Below are 19,649 nucleotides of genomic sequence, written 5' to 3'. Positions count from 1 at the left end.
CCTTAGTAAAGCATTTGGTCAGCTTCTTGAGAAAGGAATGTGCAAATTAAGTGCCCGATCAAGAAACACTTAAAGGACAATGAATCTTGGAAGGTTCCAATTCACATAAGAAGTCTACCTGACGTTCAAGGTAGCATGTAAACAATGGCTGCTGCCTGTAAAAACTGAGTCATGCATGGACATGTGACTTGCCCATGTGACTCCAAAACTCCATCTTGGAGCTGGACTTTGCATAGGAGAGAGGAGGGGGTCTCCACCCACAAGAGAAAGTCCATTTAAACCCCTGGAAGACCCCTCCATTTTGTCTTCAGCTAGCTCCATCCCCCAGGATACCTCAGAGAAACTGGAACAAAGGACAGTAACTACCAGGGGTGTGAGTGATTGCTGGACCCAGACTAGAAGGAGGCTAGTCTGTAAAAGGAAGCCTACTGGAACATCTCTGAGGGTGAGGTTTTATCTATATTCAGTTTGCTTACTGTATTAAACATAGAGTTGCGTGTTCTATTTTATTTTGCTTGGTAATTCACTTTATTCTGTCTGTTACTACTTGAAACCACTTAAATCCTACTTTCTGTATTTAATAAAATCACTTTTTACTTATTAATTAACACAGAGTATGTATTAATACCGGGGGGGGGCAAACAGCTGTGCATATCTCTCTATCAGTGTTATAGAGGGTGAACAGTTTATGATTTTACCCTGTATAAGCTTTATACAGGGTAAAATGGATTTATTTGGGGTTTGGACCCCATTGGGAGTTGGGTATCTGAGTGTTAAAGACAGGAACACTTCTTAAGTTGCTTTCAGTTAAGTCTGGAGCTTTGGGGCATGTGGTTCAGACCCTGGGTTTGTGTTGGAGCAGTCTGGCATGTCTGGCTCAACAAGACAGGGTGCTGGAGTCCCAAGCTAGCAGGGAAAGCAGGTGCAGAAGTAGTCTTGGCACATCAGCTGGCAGCCCCAAGGGGGTTTCTGTGATCCAACCTGTCATAATATTTATACCATATAATTACACACCTTAAACCATTTACTATTTATGTTGCTATACTAGTCTTTCATGCCTTTTTATACTACTAATACATCAAAGGTCCATGTTGCTAAATAATCCTGAATACTGAGGTCACTGAAATGTATATACATAGCTCATCAGGCAAGGATATCACTTAGGACCAGGTAGATCACTCAGATCTTGCCCTGAACTGCAGGATGTGCTAAAAGAGGGCAGATGAGGGCACAGGAAGCTTTTTGTCCCCTCTCCTCAGTGTACATGTGCAGAAGTAAGGCAAAATATGCTCCTAGGACCCAATCCTGCAAACTCCTCCTCAAAGAACTAGTCCTTACCATGTCATTAATTCCATTGGCTTCAATGGGGCAACTCACATGAGTAAGAGTTTGCAGGACTGGCTCCCTAGAACTCCCTTGAATGCTATGAGGGGATTGCTTGGCAAAGGCACCTATCTGTGCTCATGATCATCAAGCAGTGTGGTCAGCTGGCTTGACAAAATGGCCCAGCAACCCCCATATAGTTCATGCTGTGATCAGCAGCAGGCATGGGAAGTAGTGCAATTAATTAATCCTCACAACAGCTCTATGAGGTATGAGCATAGTGAGCCAAATTCTGACCCCAGTGTGCAGCCCAAATAGCAGGTCAGTGTGCTGGGGATCTATATAGGAATCTTTTCCCTAGGCTGTAGAGCAGCAATACAGCCACTCCCTGGCCTCTACAACAGCCTCACAGTTGCAACAGCCCATGCAGTTGGTTCACCCTACCTGCCTGACAAATGGCCACTGGACAGTTGAGGATCTCTTGCCACACCTTCACTCTTCCCCATCCCAGCCAAAAAAAATCTCTGTGTGCTGGGACATAGGAAACCCCTATAGAGAAGAACTATATGGTAAACACAGAATATAACCATTCTGAGAGTCAGACAATCTAGTCCCACCCCACCCCTTTCCAACTGCTGGATCAGGGCCCTTTGATGCAGTGGAGATTTAACAGATTAATGTCATATCCCTCATTTCTACTTCTACTAAGGTGACTAGATACCACGTGAAAAATCAGGGCAGGGAGTGGGGGGGGGAGGGCGGTAATAGGAGCCTATATAAGAAAAAGACCTAAATATTGGGACTGTCCCTATAAAAACAGGACATCTGGTCACCCTAACGTCTACATTTATATTTCAGCTTGTAAAGGTTTGGGACCCTTTAGGGTGAAGGGCTCTATATACTGTAAATGTAAACTACTGATCGAGTCTAAGGCCAGAAGGGACCATTGTGATTATCTAGTCTGATCTCCTGTATAACACAGGCCATAGAACTACCTCGAAATAATTCCTACAGCATATCTTTTAGGAAAACATCCAATCTTGATTTTTCTTGGATTTTGGTTTTGTAATTTTAAATAATTGGGCAGGTGCTAAAAGTTTGTCTGAGCACTTTTTATTTTAACTTGAAAGGAAATTAATAAAAACCTAAAACAATACTCCTTGTCCCTTTCTACCCAGATGTGCCTGGAGGATGCATCTGTGCCACAGCCTCTGCACTCCCTCAGGAGCTGTGGCTGTGATTTGGGCTTCCCTGATGCAGGCTACATAAGGGGGGAATTCTTACTCCCTTCCCACACCCCTGTACAGCTGCATTAGACATAGCCTTGAGTGATTTCTCTATAGCTTTAGGTTGTGTGTGTCTATAAACATTTGGTTAGGCTAGAAGGTAAAGATATAAACAATACTGGAATAAACCATAACCTCACTTTTTCCTGAAACTTCAGAATGGCTTCTTGAAATTGTCATAGGCAGTTGCAGACCCTGCAATGGCATTAGGCTTTGAATGGAAGGGTGGTTTATAGTTAAAATTCTAATGAGCCACCTAGTGAAGAGGGAGGGCCACTTTCAGCCCTGATGAAAGCTGGAGAAACTCCACTGACTTCCAGAGTTGTGCCTGCCTATAAAAGGGATGAATTTGGCCCAAATATTTAGCTAAAGTGATGAAGTGGTAGATATAGAATTCTAGATTCTGAGGCCAGAAGGGAGAATTGCGCTCATCGAGTCTGACCCATAAATAAATATTTATTTCAAAAAATTCAGTCCTGATTTAAAAATGGCTAGTGATGGAGAATCTACCACAACCCTTGGTAAATTGTTCCAATGGTTAATTACTCTCACTATTTCAAAAATGTACACTTTATTTCCAGTCTGAATTTATCTAGCTTGAACTTCCAGCCATGGATCATGTTATACCTTTGTCTGCTAGACTGAAGAAACCATTATTAAATATTTGTTTCCCATTTAGGTTCTTACAATCTGTAATCAAGTCACCCCATAACCTTCTCTTTGTTATGCTAAATAAACTCAGCTCCTTGAATCTATCACTATGTTTTCTAATCCTTTAATCATTCTCATGGTTCTTCTCAAAACCCTCTCCAACTTATCAATATTTTTCTTGAATTTTGGATGAATCTAAGAGACTGAACTGTTTTGCATGGGGGGAATTGGTCTGGGCATAGGACCTGATGTAGGTTTCAACCAAAGCGCATAGGGCCAGCCACCAGAAACTTCTTGACACCAGGGCCTGGGTCTTGAATAGCCTGAAGTGACCTGCAGAAGCATCATGTCAGATTCATCGGACTTGCAGTCTTGGTCACCTGTCAGGTACATAGATGCAGAATACAGAATTCCATCACGGAGAGTGAATGTCAAGGCAGTCTGGGCATTGGCACTGTCTAGGGCTTAGTAGAACTGAAATGCAAGGGGACTGTTGTGCACCAGGGAATGTACAGAGAAGAGCAGGTCATGGTACCTGAGATGAAATTTGACAGTTTGAGAATTGTGGATAGAGTCTCTGGGTCTGGTTCACAACACTCCCCCTTTTCAGGATAATGCATTTGCCTTCCCATTCCTGGTCCCGGGTTGGTAGGTCACCACAAAGTCGAATCATGTGAAGACGAGGATCCAGTGGGCCTGTTGCTTTAGGTGCTGAGCCATCTTCAGGAATTCCAGATTTTTGTGCTTGGTGAGGACTTAGATTGGGAACCTGGTACCCTCCATAAGATGCGACCATTCCTCAAAGGCTATTTTGATGCCCAATAGCTCTTTATTGAGGATGTCATCATTTTTTCTCTGCTGGGATGGGCTTGTATGAGTAAAAAGCTCAAGAGTGAAGCTGACTGTTTGAGGCTGCCATTTGGGAGAGGTCTGCTCCCAGCCCAAAGTTCAAGGCACCCGTTTCTACTGGAAATGGCCAGCCCAGTTTGGGGTGAACCAAAATAGGGGCTGTGATGAATTTCTGCTTACATTTATGGGGGCAAAAAAAACATACTCCCTTATAAAGGGGGCTGTGATTGGGACCACCATCCCTGAGAAACCCTTGATGAACCACATATAGAAATTGGTGAAACACAAAATGATTGCAGCCCCTGGGTGTCCTTGGGTAACATCCAGTTGATGGTGACTGTCACTTTGTGTGGGTCCCTGGCCAACCCTTCAGGGGAGATGATGTAGCTGAGAAACTCTACTCTTGACCAGAGTCTCCCGATAGACCACGGGGCTCATCGGGATTAGCAGCCATAATGGCAGTCAGAGATACATCAAGAGTGGATTCGAGACTGCTGCCAATCCAACAGGGGCACAAGGAAGCGATTGGCCCAGCCCAGAGCCCCTTATCGGGGTTGGTGTTTCCTGACCTTGAAGCTGGTCTGACCTTAGCAGGGTATCTCAGGGCAAAGTGTCCGCTGCACCCATGTGACCCTAACAGCATCCCAATATCAGAGGGCAAGGGGGTCACTGGTATCAGGTAATGAGTCATCTGGACTGACTGGTTCAGTGTATCCCAATTCACATATGTCACAATCTGCATCTAATAGCGGTCATGTAATATGTCATTGGAAAACTAACTCACTGATCATTAATATTCCAAAGTAATAAGCCAGAAATCGAAGGTAGAAGTTGGAAGCTGTAGGGGAGCAGGGGCTGGAGCAGGAACTGGAACAAGGGAAAGTTCAGCTCCATGGATGGTATGTGCATGGCCGGCTCCAGGCACCAGCGGAGGAAACACGTGCCTGGGGCGGCACATGCTAAGGAACAGTATTCCGTCCATTCTCGGGGCGGCAGTCTGAGCGGCTTTTTTTTTTTTTTTGCTTGGGGCGGCAAAGATGGTAGAGCCGGCCCTGGGTATGTGTTGAGCAGCCACTGATCTGCTGTGAGGCCAGGCTTATAAACAGGACTGCTAAACCAGCAGGCAACCAAGGGTTGTGGCCACTCTGTCATTTCCAAGGCTGTGTAGCAGGGCTCATTGGTTGCCTAGCAACAAAATGCTAAACCAGCAGGCAACCAAGGGTTGTGGCCACTCTGTCATTTCCAAGGCTGTGTAGCAGGGCTCATTGGTTGCCTAGCAGCAAAGTTAGTCAGGGAGCAGGCCAGCAACTTCCCTGATATTTCCTAGATGTATAACATTTACATTTAGTCAAGTTGGTTGACACACACTTACACTCAACCATGCACATTGCTACTGGGACAATTTGACCCACACCAGTATTGTGACTCCCTGTGTTAAGCAACATCACTCCTCCACACATACGTTGTGAGGATGCTACAGCCAGAATGGTTGAGAAGATCAGGGCAAACCAAGGCCTACCAATATACACAGACCTCTTTGACCATCCATGAGCGCGCCTGTCATCAGGGCACCCTTTGTGAGCCAACTTGTCCTACCCTGATTTCTCTGTGATGTCAATATGACACAAAGAATGGTCTTCAGCTGACATAAAATGACCCGACCATTTGTGTGCCCAGCTTTGATTTGCCATGTCACTCGTGAGCCCTTCTGAACCAATTTCCAGTGGGCAAAGGTCAATGGGCAGGCCTGTACACCTGGGGCCAGTACAAGGATCCCACATGCAGCGGTGGCCAAAAACAGACAATGTCTCTCATCAATGACGATTGCCCTTTTATCACATTTGATGGTGGATCTGAGGGCTCTGCACTACGCTGAGGCTGCTGCAGATTGGCTTGGCAAGCTCCACATTCGATAAGAAGAATATATTCAAATGCATACTGTTTACTTGCACCCAGCTTACTAAGCAAGCCAGATCATTCTGTATCAGTGACTTGTCCTCTTCATTATTTATCACTTCCCCAATCTTTGTGTCATCTGCAAACTTTATCAGTGATAATTTTATGTTCTCTTCCAGGTCACTGATAAAAATGTTAAATAGTGTAGGGCCAAGAACCTATCCCCGTGCAACCCCACTAGAAATACATCCATTTGATGATGATTCCCTTTTTGCGGTTACATTTGGAAACCTATCAGATATCCAGATTTCAATCAATTTAATATATGCCATATTGTTCTAGTTTTTTAATCAAAATATCATGTGGTACAAAGACAAATGCCTTACAGAAGTGTAACTATATTACATCAACACTACTACATGATCTATTTTTCAAAAACCCATATCAACTGGTATTTATTACATAATCCTCATTTACTTCTTTATTAATCTTATCAGCTGCTCCACTAACTTGCCCAGTATCGATGTAAGTCTAACAGGCCCATAATTACTCAGGTCATCCCATTTACCCTTTTTAAATATTGGCACATTACCTGTCTTCATCTCCTGGAACTTCCCCAGTGTTCCAAGACATTGAAAAGCAACATTAATGGTCCAGCAAGCTCTTTTAAAACTCATGGATGCAAGTTATCTGGACCTTCTATATTATCAATGTATTACTTTGTTATTATTATCACTAGAATATAGAATTCTAATTCTAGAATGTAGATTGTTATTCCCCAAAAGACACAAAGAATTAAACACAAATGTTGAGACCTGAGACTTTTCAAAGTGGAATAAGTTTAAATAAACTATTTAATATTTTTTACAATATTTTACAGTACCAGATATATCAATATGTTGTTCCTCCCCCTTTGTGTCTGTAATGCAAAGGGTAACAACATAATCTGCATTGCTATTCTTAGTGCCCCCAGGGAACAAATAGATGACTTTCCCACACTATCAATTCCAGTCCAAAAAAGTTCAAAGATGTATTACTCCTGCCCAAAACATTTCTGTAAATGAGTCCTATGTGAGCTTCAGAGAAATCATTATTTTATAACAATATATTTCTCTGAGGCAGGCCTGATTTCAGATCAAAATTTACAAATTGTAAATTCAATATTCTAATCTAAATCTATGTGGGTTGCTTGTAAAATTTCCTCCTTGACAACAAGTATAGGACAGCTCAACTACTAGAGTCCTATGCTTGAAGACAGAGGTAAAGCTTGAATAAAATACTGGAAGTCCATTGGGTTCAATAAGCAACCATCTGCCCAATGCATAGCGTGTATAAAAATTTAATGAAATTTTAAAGCACTGCAGTTCACAGGTTTCTGTAATTGAGATGGATGACATTTCTAGCATCTCGTTGGAGAGTACAAACCTAATGGAAGTGGAGACATCAAAGCATATTATGGTTTTCTTAGAGATGTTTCCTACGGAGCATGGACTGTTGTTTATATTTGCTCAGAGCGTTACATAATAGGGCCCCAACTGGTTGTGGCCTTTGGACACTCCCACAATATAAATGTATCATTTATTATCTAAACATTAATGGAAAAATGTACAAGGAACTCAAGATACTATTCGCCATGAAGTCCCTAACAGTTTGGCCACTCTGTTTTGATGAGTGCTCTAAAGGAGTATTTTCCATTTTTCAATAAAATTCCAGTTTCCTAGAAAACTTGCCAATCATAAGGGAAGCAAGAAATGTTTCTGCAAGTTTCTGGGTTGTAAAGCTTGGAAGGAAGTTGTGTTACTCACATCCTGCAGGGACAGAGCCAGGCACCTATAACTAAGCAAAATTCATCAGATTACAGGGATGGGCTGCTGACACAAGACCTGAGCCAGCACCCATTGACTTCAATGGACATTAGATCTGGCCCACAGTGGGTAGTGGAAAGAGATGACTCTATGAGCTCTAAAAAGAAAGCTACGTAAAGGGGATACCGCTAAGGCACCAATAACCAATTAAAAGGAACTGAGGAGTTAAGTTTGGATTATGTGTTCCCTTCCACAGTGTATATGGGAGCAAATAAAACAGCAGCAAGACTGAGGGAGTAATGGAATCAACACAGCATTCTTCCATCCTCCCAAGGAGCCCATAAAAGCCCCTCCACGCAACTACTCTGAGGTCCAGACTTTGCAAGCCTGTAGGCAACTGGCAGAGCCAGGAAGCAGCCACTCTATGTGGCATGCTTCCCATAAAAATTCAGTGGATTTTTCATGTGGTGCACCATTAACTCTCGTCCATAGCTTCTACCACCTCTCCCATCTTCCCCCCCCAAAAGAGGAATACTTCACAGCCACTGGAGACACAGCCTATAGCAGCATGACTCCTAAAGGACCCACATCACTAAGGGAGAGGGGGAAATGGGCAGCAGTGCGCAGAGGCTGACTGCAGATAAACACAGAATTCACAGTGCTAGAGCTTGAAACATCTGTAAATCCTTGAGGTCCATGCAGTAACAAAGCCATCCACGCTGCTACACAGCTATCCCCATTGAGATGAGAATGTGCCAGTCTCCACAGTTTGAATGCCATGGAGTTGTTGGTTCTTTTCCTCTTCCTCTGATGTTTACAATGGGAGGGGAGCATATAGACCTTAGAGAAAAATGAAGCTTGGATTGTTTCAGACATTACTGTTTACAAACCCCGCCAAAGATAACACCCTTCATAAAAACATCACATGCCTGGTCATTGTTTTGCATACCATCCAAAGAAAGCAGAAATGGGATCATCTTTATGAGACATTTTTAGAATGCATGTGGGAGTAAGGGACTGTGTAAGAAGGGTATGATTGGGGCCTATAATTGTGTAATATGTTCATTTCACAGCACATAGTATTTTATAAACTTACCACATCCTTGGGAGGTGGCTCCACTTCCTTCTTTACTTTTTTACCCATTCTAAAAACAAACAAAAAAACCAAAAGCAGTTAATAAACAAACAAGTGATCTTGTGTGTCTTAGGACCTAGTTCACCAGGGATGTTGTACAGAAGCTTTTAAGACAGGCTCTCCCACCTGTTTGTCCCACCTAACCAGTCTAGACAAATCTTAAAGGACTCTTTTGCTAGGAGCGACAGTAATTTCTTTGGCTGAAAGTCATCCCTTGAAGACAGCATTTTTATATTTGTGCCACAGAACAAACTTCTTAACACTTGATCACATTTGGAGAAGCTTAAATGCCAACAAAATATACCTCCGAAAAGTGATGAAGAAAGAGACACTAGATGGGAGGGCTGGCCCCAGGCCTCCGTGGGGCACAGGGGCCTGGCTACTTCATGTGGGAAGTGGAGTGACCTGGCCCCAGCCTGCTCTGCTCCCCTGGCTCCCAGGCTTGGGGGAAGGGGAGAACCGCCCCCGCCCCATCGCACTTGCCGGCGGCGCAGCTGGGAGCCAGAGGAGCAGAGCAGGCTGGGGCTGGGTCACTCCACTTCCCGCAGGAAGTGGCCTGTCCCCCTCCCCCGTGTCCCCCACGGAGGTCTTGGATCACCGCCCCCTCCCACCCCGGTGGAGGCCTGGGGCCAGCCCTCCCTCCCCCCCGCGGAGGCCTGGGGCCCCACACAGCCCCGCCGCGGAGGGGCTGTGTAGGGCACCAAAATAGCTAGGGGTGGCCCTGGATCCCCAGGCCAAAGGGGGAGCACAAGGTGGAAGTTTCGCCTAGGGCGCGAAATATCCTTGCACCAGCCCTGAGCACAGGGGTGGGGTAGTTGTAGGGGCACCCCCTAGAATGGCATGCAGCTCATCATAGAAGCTTCTCTGGTTCTTTGGTAGGCTTCACGCGGCACTGCTGCGGGTCCCTGTTATAACCTCTGTCCTTCATGCCCGTGGAGATTTTTTCAAATATAGCGGCATTTCGTCTTTTGGAACAGAGTTCGGATAGCACGGATTCATCTCCCCATACAACGATCAGATGCACTACCTCCAGTTCGGTCCATGCTGGAGCTCTTTTGCAATTCTGGGACTCCACGGTCACCTGTGCTGATCAGCTCGCTACGCTGGCCAAACAGGAAATTAAATTCAAAAGTTCGCGGGGCTTTTCCTGTCTATCTGGCCAGTGCATCTGAGTTGAAAGTGCTGTCCAGAGCGGTCACAATGGAGCAGTCTGGGATAGCTCCCAGAGGCCAGTACCATCAAATTGCATCCACACTATCCCAAATTCGACCCAGCAGGGTCGATTTCAGCACTAATCCCCTCGTTGGGGAGGAGTACAGAAATCGATTTTAAGAGTCCTTTAAGTCGACAAAAATGGCTTTGTTGTGTGGACGGGTGCAAAGTTACATCAATCTAATGCTGCTAATTTCGACCTAAACTCGTAGTGTAGACCAGGGCTCTGTGACTGTGGATGGGGCAGATTAGTCCTTGGAAGAGGAAAGGGAAGAGAAGATAGAACAAATTATTTAATAAAAATCCAGAGATTGTTTCTCCACTGCTTTGTGCCTCGTGTAGTCATATGCATCTGTGCAAAGTAAGTGTAACATACTTCAATTCTGACTTGATAGTGTTTTCATTCACTGTATACAGATATAGATAATTACACAAGGTTCAAGGCAGTGAAGAATCAAGGGCTTAGAATTTTATAATGGGATTTTACTCAGAATACAGATGAATATGCAAGTAATGCTACACTTCCCTACAATATTCAAAGAGTTTTTGGGTCCTTGGTAATGTTAAAAAGCAGTATGATCCATATGAATGAGCTTTAGGATGAAGGAATTGTGTATTCAGTGGGCTAACAGTCCTTGGCCTCACTTCAGGAGCTTAATTACCTTACACAGACAGTTACTTCACCACTACAGTGACTATCCTGGGTTTCAGTACATTCTGTCATCAAATGGTATCATCAGTTTAGTTCCCATAAAGCTCCCTTTGTATAGTGGCCACTCTGGGCAATGATCTATATATGGATCCCTTTTGCTTTCTGCTAATTAAAAAAATGTGATTTTATACTGAATTATTTCAGTCAATTGAGGTGAACAGAGGTGGAAAAGATACTGACCCACAATTATTAGAGCTGGTCAGGAATTTTCAGACAAGACAGCTTTTCATCCAAAAGTGCTGATATGTCAAAACTTCAAACTTTTCCAGTTAAAGGGGGAGTAATGACAAATCCTTTTTTGGGAAGGTTTCTCAGATCCAGGATGGAATTCCTGCTAACAGTGAGCCCATCGCCAATACCCTGGCAGTTATGGCACTCACCTGGGATACAAAAAAATGGGAGAACTAAGTTTAAGTCCTTACTCTGCCTGATTTAGAGCAGAGAATTGAACCCCAGCCTTCCAAGTCACAGGTGTATGCCCTAACTACTGAGCTATAGAGTCTATTGCTTTTATTCTAGCCAAATGAATACTTAATGATTTATAAAAAGTGAAGCAGCTTCAGCACTTGAGAGACCCACACTATAATAGCTTGTTGGGTAGAGCATTCAATCAGGCAAAGCTGGGAGCTGAGCCTAAATTCCCTATGTCTCCTGCATGTCCTTTAAGCACCATAACCACCAGGCTATTCCGGGGGTGGAAGTGTTACTCTCCACAACAAATTTCAAGAGGTCTCCGGCTCATCCTGCTGCAGAACAGGAAGTTTTTCAAAAGCATGTTTTCCTGTCCCATGATAATTTTCAATTTCCTAGCCTGTTCTAATGGCTATTCCTCAGTAATGCAAATCCCTGTGGCTTGCTGACTGGCTGGTCAATCTGCATGATGACTGTATGGCTATTTCTCAATAATCACACAGTATGCATATTCTTGGGCTCTGACTTCCTAATGCCCTCAGCCATATATGTCCACAACACAACTGTCTGCTTCTGATCTTCATTCTTCCTGACCCCTTTCAACTTTCCCTCCTGTACCTTCTTGCTCCTGATAAAGGCTAAGAATTCCGCACACATAGATTCCTATCATATGAGAGTACAGTCTGTCACTTTACCTTATTTTGAATGTTTTTAATTGTTTCTGATTATATTTGCAACCAGATTTTCTGGTAGGGTAAATAAACCTAAACCAGGAAGATTTGGTTTCAGAAGGGCTCCCCAGACTGTGGAGAGACCTCAGGTGGTGTAGGGTTGTTGGAATGCAGGAAGCATGGATGGAGGAAAGGTCACAAGGCTTGGATGTCTTATGTCCTGGTGATCCCCTGCCTTCCAGAATAGCCCGGGGGGTTGCAGGCAGCTGGCATAAAGTAGAGCAGTCCTAAGGCACAGGATTTCCCACACAAAATGCTGTAGTGTGAATTTATTTCAGCGGTTGTTTTCCGTTCCTGTTGCTATAACTGTCAGCAATTTTCCCCTTTGCTTTCCTTTGCATTCTGACTAACCCTTGCACCCACTCATCCAACCTTTATTTCATTCTCTCGTCACCAGATTTGTGATATCCACGCTTCATAAAGACAAGTGAGGGATTTTACATTTTAGTCAGCTGTTAGCTAAGAGAAGTAGCAACACCAGAAAACAAGTAATAGTGAGAAGTGCAGTTTCTGCCAATTTCCACAGCTCACCCCCTGGACTAAAAAAAAAAAAACTGTCTTCCAGTTTTCAGTATATGCAAAGTTCAATAAACTTCCCCCAGCTGAAAATACAGTGCTTCGTTCTCGTGTGCTTACTCAGTAGCTTTTTATAGTCTGTAAAGTAGTTTGCCTAACTGGTTTATGTAGTAAAGTCCTTTTAAGGTTAGAATGAAAGGAAAATGCAACACATCTAACCTAAAAAGAATACACTCCTGTTCTTTAATGGTCTTACTATTTTTAGTCTCCATTGTTTTTAATATTATTTTAAAAGCTTGAAAATAAATGTATTTTAATTAAATATTTAGAATACAGACACCCTTCCAGTGAGATTATAACTTTAATTGTGGCCAAATTCTGGATCTAAACTTGTCAGTATGTTCCTTTTAAAGATGGAACTCTATATTAATAAAAAAGCAGTATCACCAATTTGAATTTGAGAACCTAGTAAAGGATCTTTTAACCAGAGTGATACAGAAAATCGCTCTCTCATTCTAAAAGCTGTTACCATCACAAGACCTACACTTTTCCTAAGTTACTTGAGATCAAAGAATTAAAGCCATAAAAAGGGCTTTTAATAACTTAGCCAAGTATAAAATTAGTATTCTATGACAACTGGCTCTTTTATACTAAGGAGTAACATATAGTACAAGTGAATTTTAAATGCATCACTCCCCAATAAACTTGAGGATTAAATGAATGTGCAGAAATAGTTTTCTTTTCCACTAATTCATAGACAAGAGGATGACAAGTGAACTGTAAGGAAAATAGTCTGTAAAACTTACTTTGAAAAATGAGAAAAGGTCCATTGAAATTTGCAGTGTCCAAACACACACTCAAATCCTACTAACTATTCCTATACAGTACCAGATGTCTACTTCTAATACCAATCCCAAACACAATGTCAGTTTGTATCCATTTAAAAACAAAAACTTACACTGTGGTGTGATCAGATATTTGCACTTATAAAGCACTAACTGGCTCCAGTGCTTCCCTTCACCCATTAGCTAAAACTCAAATGACAGAAGGAACAGCCAGACCCTGCAAGCACTAGCAGCAGTGAGCTGTGAGACAGAGCAAAGGAATAAGAAAGAAGCACTGCCAGATATGTAACTTACCTCTTTGTCAAGAAATCAGAGGTCAGTTCTGGGGGCAATTACTTCCTCTGGAGAGGGGGTAGAGAGAGAAAGATGTAAGGATAACTTCTGAGCAGTTATTTATCATTAGATCCACTTCTGGAGCTGACAGTGCCCTGCTCTAGGAGAGCTTGTGGCTGTGTTACAGCAACCTTTGCCACCAGCTTCAAGCTTTTCCTAAGAAGGCCCCAGAAATGTATTCTTTTTTTCAACATGTTAATTAGTTTGACTTAATTAAAATGAAAACTAATTCGACTAAATAAAGTCTAGGTATTTCTTCTACATTATAGAAATCCAACCCTTTCTTTCTGTCCCAACAGCTAAAATGCTTGTCATCTCCTACCTTGATTACTACAACCTAGCCTACCACATCAAGTTTAAACTTCTCATCTTTACCATCAAGGCCCTGTATAACTGTGCCCCAGCCTACACCTTAGGTCTCATTTTTTATTGCTCCAACAGTAATGCCAGCCCTGCAACTCCCTTTCTTTCATTCTCCAAGTCCCATCATTGAGCTTTCTTACATCCTGTCCCCTATGCATGAGCTAACCTCCCAAACCCAGCACACCAGGCCCTCACCTTCTCCTCATTCAAACTGGCTTCCTCCCTTCAGAAAGCAACTCCTTCACTTTGCTCCATTTGAAAGCATGTGCTGCTGTTTCTGGGAAGGAGGGGACCCTCTTGAGAAAGTACTGCTCCTTTCCTTCCTTAATCTCTCTGTGGGATCATCTGTAAACCCCACCACACTGGTTTTTTTATTTGCCTTCTGGTTTTTGAACCTTTAGTGTCCACTTGAATAATATTTTCAAGCTTTTCTCCACAACCATAAGGGCTAGAAACTTGTGAGAATCTCAGCTTCCATGAAAAAATAAACATCACTCTAGGATCTGGGGTCTTAAAAATACACCAATATCACAAGACTTGGCAATACTAACAGTGATTGGGAGGGTTACCTTTTTCCATGTTGCTCCCCAAACATACTTTAGACCTCTTCTGAAGAGAGCCCCTCACTGAGATCGTATTTCAGTCTTCATGCTCACTGAACCCTCAGATTATGAAACCATCAAATCGGATACCAATTGCGAGGATTTTCTATTGTGACATTTTTTCACTAAGAATGAATCCTGTCTACCAATTCATTTCAGATAAGTCAACAAACAGCCAGTGACACCAATCGGGGCCTTGGCCACAAGAATCACCCATTTGGCTCAAATCTGAGCAGGCATCCTAGATGTACAAGGATTCATATGCCCTTTACCAACCTTCTATGTCACCTTATCCTGTGACAAAAATAGTATATTGAAAAAGTACTGAACTACAACATTTTATTTTCAGAAAAACTCAAAGTAAAATGCTTATCCTGAGGACACAGAGACTAGTAGGTAAGTCACTCAATCCCTGTACATGTGCAGCTGAAAACATTCAAGTCAAGTCCTATTAAGACCGTAGGCTATTTGAGGCAAAAATGGTGTCTTTCTCTGTTTTGTATAGTATAAAACATAGTCTGTGTTTAATAAATGAAATTGAATTAATGGGTAGAAATGAAAGAAAAAGAAAACAACAACAGGGTTTGTTAGGCACAGACAAAATTGCCATATTGGATCAGAACAGGTCCACGGAGTCTAGTATCCTGTCTCTGACAGTGGCATGTACCAAATACTTCAGATGAAGTTGCATGAAACCTGCTCTCAAATCAGTCTTCCTAACTTGCATCTGTTAGTGGTTTGCTAATTCCTTGAAGCATGAGGGTTTCTCTCTCTAGCAGGTTTTTTTTATCTAACACAATTGTGGATGTTCTTATTATCTATAGAAATGTTTAATCCCTTTTTTAATTCTATGTTCTTAACATCCATGATACGTTGTGGCAATGAGTTCCACAAGTCAAGTATGCATTATGTAAAATGATTTCATTAGTTTTAAATGTGTTGCTTTTCAATTTCATAGACCATCCCCTTTTTCTTGTATTATAAGGCTGAGTAAATATATGTACATGATTTATCTTTTCTATAAACTATTCATTTTATTTATATCCTTCTTCATTGTTCTCTCTGAATTGTCACCTCTCAAAACAGGCCTGCCCCACCGCACCCCAAATCTCTTCATTTAGCAGTCTTTCCATGCCTCTAATTATATTTGTTGGTTGTCTCTCATCTCCTTCAATGTCTGTTACATCTTTTTCAGAATACAGAATTCCAATTTACTTTGTACTAACAACTTCTAATGTTGCATCATAAAATTTTAGGTTCAACTAAGTTCCTTGAGCAGAGGTTTTCATCAAGCTGTCCACAGCGTTGTTCAAGTCCTTTCCCTGAGTGGTTACAGATAATTTTGAACACATTAATGTGACTGCAAAGTTCAAAGTATTTCTTCCAATACACATTACCTTGAATTTATTAACAATGACTTTCACCTTCACCTAGCTTTGCTATGTCACTCAGGAGTTCCTCACAATCTTCTTAAATCTTGATTAAACTAAATAATTTTGTCTCATCTACAAATTTTGCTATCTCACTGTTCTCTCCCTTTTCCAAATCATTAACTAACATATTACATAACACCAGACATAGTATATATCCTTGGAGAATCCAGCTGTGACAATTTGAATAAGGGAGATTTTTAAAAATTATGTGTGAGATTTTAAATGTCACATTGAGACACACAGCAAAATCCCTCATCCCAAGAGAGAGAGACTTGAAGAACTGCTTTAATATGAATTAAAATAAATGAGACATGGCAGTTATGCAATCACTTTCTGTACATTAGCAGCAGGGTACTTTTAATACTCAAGTCAAGGAGTGTCTGCCATTGCCTGACATGCAAACCATTTTAAAGGGTCATATAAATCAGAGGTTCCTAACTTTTCAGGCAGCTGTGCCAGTTTACTAACTAAGATCCTGATTGTAACAAACAGTGCCTCTTGGTTCACATTTCAATTGTGTGCATTCTCACACCGTTTTTCACAATGTTTCCAAGTCTTAAGATTTTATCACAAGTATTGCAACATTTGGTGTTTTTCTTAAAGCCCTGTCTACTGGAGTCATGTGAGTATCTGAGAATCTCAGCTTTTACTTTATTTTTAAAGTAAGTTCTATCCTTTGTGGCTGTGGAGAAAAGCTTGAAAATGGGAACCCTAAAAGCCAGAAGGAAGATAAAAAGAATGTAAAATTAATATTTTAAAAACTCATTTTTAGGGGACCTTGAACCCTTGATTTTTGAATGCCTGGAGTTGGCACAAGACCACAAGCCACCCAAGAGAACAGAGTAGCCACAAATGAATGGGAAGCAGGCAGAGACTCCAGGTTACTAGAGTTCACCATTAAGTCAATAGAATAGAAAGAACTCACATTGACTTCAGCAGGATTTGGACTTGGTCTAGAAAGAGGCAATTTAGAGTACCAGACACAGAAGCACAGCTGACCTAGACCAGTTGTTGAGAACTACTAATGAAGACTGGAGAATGATTCGATTTAGGGACAGCAATGCCCACCCCACCCAAGCCAAGCCAAGCCTCTCCTGCAGCTACCTGAGACTGTATCTCTGGACCTTGCTTTGATACAGTGTTTTCCTAAATTGCCTCACATAGATCATCGCTGCCCCAGGCAGACAGGGCCCCTGGCGAGCCCCAGCACTGATGTTGGCACAAGTAGATTTGCCAGAATTTTTAAATGGGGAAATGAGAGAATAAACTAGGATGTACAATCAGAGCCCAAAGACCATCGGAGGAGGGGAGCTGTGCGGAGCAAGCAGACGCACCCAGGCACTGAGCCCCCTCCTCCCTAAGGACAGCTGGGCTGGGAGCAGGCAGAGACCCCTGCACAGACACACACACACATTACACCTCCCCCACACATGACACACTCTCCCCGACCGACCGACAGACAGACAGACACCCCCACCCCGCGGGGAACGTGCCACTCACCCGCGCGAGGGCTGCCCACTGCCCAGGAGCGCCGCCGGGGCCTAACGCCAGCTCCCTCCCCCGCCTCGGTGTTGTTTTCACGGTTGCTAGGGAACGCCGAACATGCCTGCGGCGCACGCTCCCGGGGCTCCCTCCGGCTACGGAGGGAGGAGGCCGTGCCGAGGCTTGTGGCGCATGCGCACACGACCTTGTCGAGGGGGTCGGATCTCGCTTCGCCGGTCGGGTTGCCGGGGGCTGGCGCTGTGCGCTGCGGGGCGCGGCGCGGGTCTGAGTCCGGTGCATTAAAGGGGGAGCGATCGCCCCCATGTACAGCCCCGGCCGCTGTGAGGTTACAGAGCGCGGGCACTGAGGCCGCCCAGTCACGCCGCTCCCGGCGGGGCACAGCGGAGGGGGGCTGCGCAGGAAGGCGGGGGGCAAACAGCTGGAGGCAGGGGAAGGAGCGGGGCCGAGGGGTAAAACCAGGGCTGGGGGTCGGAGCCGAGGTTGAGAAGCGGGTAGAGAGGAAATCCCCGGCCGGGGAGTGGGGGCAGAGCGGTGAAAGTTACCCAGATGCGGTGAGCCACCTGCTTCCCCTCCACAGGACAGTGCAGCTCTGCACCCACTGCCCAGGGCTGTGCTCAAAGGCGCATTGTAATCCCGACGCCTGCCCGGCAGCTCTGCCCTCCCTAGCTCATATCATGTATTGATCCGCTAAAGGAGACCTGAGTCCGTGAAACACTTTACAGACGCCTTCCCTCTCCAAAAATTAAAATCGTCAGTGTTTAAAGGAGTCCCGTATCAATGTATACGTCTGTATAATGCCTCGTAGTAGTTCACGTTTGTCTCAACTGCTGTTCTCGTTTCCTTGAGCTGGGCTGCCCTTTTCTTGTAATCCGCTGTAAATGGAATTTCATTGCTTTTTAAAAAGATTATTTGTATTACTCTTAGCATGTCATCATTTACCTTCCTTACGATTGTATAGATGGATGTCATTCCACTATTAATTGATACTTTCATAGCAAATAATCAGTGAAAATATTAATAGTTGCTAGTAGCTTCATCAATCACAGCTCACAGTGTTTATAGGACCGCTTCCTGTTTGTGTTGGGATATGTTAGTTTTTCATTCTAATATTTTGGGTTTTTTTCATATTTGATGTACAAATGTATTCTATGGTGTCATGTGACATTAAGGCTGACTGATTTGGTGTCAAAACTTAGTTTCTTTTGATCCACCAATAGCGATTGCCTTTATCAACGGTTATTTTGCCTCTCTAGCCAGCTTTTTTCACATCACTACTTGTGTGTAGAACTTGGTTCCCAAATATTCACCACAGGCCAGATTTGTAAAGGTTGAAAGCATCTTGATGCTTTAGAAAATCCCACCAGTTGCCTCAGTACCTTTAAAAATCTGGCCCTACGGGCACAATGCTATCTTTTGTTAAATCCTTCTCAAAGGCAAATTTCTACTTTTTTTTTTTTTTTTTTTTACTAAATACAGGTATACAACCCCAAGATAGATTGACAACCACAAGTATTCAAAAATCATGAGTTATATACCCAAAAGTTCTGAAATTAAAATAAATAAATACATCTCGGGTTCTTCTGGTTTTCCTTTTTGTTTCTGAGTCTTTAGGGCACACTAGCTTCATACTTTCGCTCTCCCAAAGAATTCATATATTTAAAGTGGTTGTACATTACATTCCTATAACATTCAATACCATTTTCGACTTCCAGTAATGTGGTTCCGCAGCCGTTTGTAAGTGAAAACTTATTTAAAATCCTTATTTGTGCAAGTAATTCCTCATCCTGCAAACACTGAAGAGAACACTGTGACATTGCACTCTATATGATTTTATGAAAGTATGCTGATGAGTATGAACATAATGTAACTAAAATATGCTTCATGCAAAAGGTTTCTTGTAAGGTATCATTACAAAGCTTATAATCTACTGAGTGTGGTCATCCTATTTATATAAATGTATCACTCTTGTATCAGAAACTAGAAATATGGACTATAACTCTGAGGGCCTATTGTAATTACGAAAAGTGTGGGCCATTAATGGTG

At 42.9% G+C, this 19,649-nt stretch overlaps 1 protein-coding gene across 5 annotated transcripts in view; it reads right to left on the bottom strand.

Annotated features, from left to right (window-relative positions):
• Positions 1-17,684, bottom strand: part of ARMC3 (armadillo repeat containing 3) — an 84,817-nt gene extending 67,133 nt beyond the window's left edge. For 3 of the 5 annotated variants that reach the window (XM_045006228.1, XM_045006224.1, XM_045006226.1), the window contains exons 1-3: positions 17,604-17,684; positions 13,667-13,713; positions 8,907-8,955 (exon numbers count right to left, since the gene is read on the bottom strand). In XM_045006228.1, coding sequence (XP_044862163.1) covers positions 8,907-8,954 — 48 coding nt within the window. In that variant the 5' untranslated portion in view covers position 8,955; positions 13,667-13,713; positions 17,604-17,684. Of the gene's footprint in view, positions 1-8,906; positions 8,956-13,666; positions 13,714-17,603 lie in introns of those variants that run through there. The other 2 variants (XM_045006225.1, XM_045006227.1) reach the window with 2 other exon arrangements.
• Between the last annotated feature and the right edge of the window lie 1,965 nt (positions 17,685-19,649).

This window comes from Mauremys mutica, chromosome 2 (genome assembly GCF_020497125.1).
Source record: "Mauremys mutica isolate MM-2020 ecotype Southern chromosome 2, ASM2049712v1, whole genome shotgun sequence".
Lineage (NCBI taxonomy): Eukaryota > Metazoa > Chordata > Testudines > Geoemydidae > Mauremys > Mauremys mutica.
The sequence above is the reverse complement of the archived record's forward strand: the minus strand, read 5'-3'. Positions and strand labels throughout refer to the sequence as shown.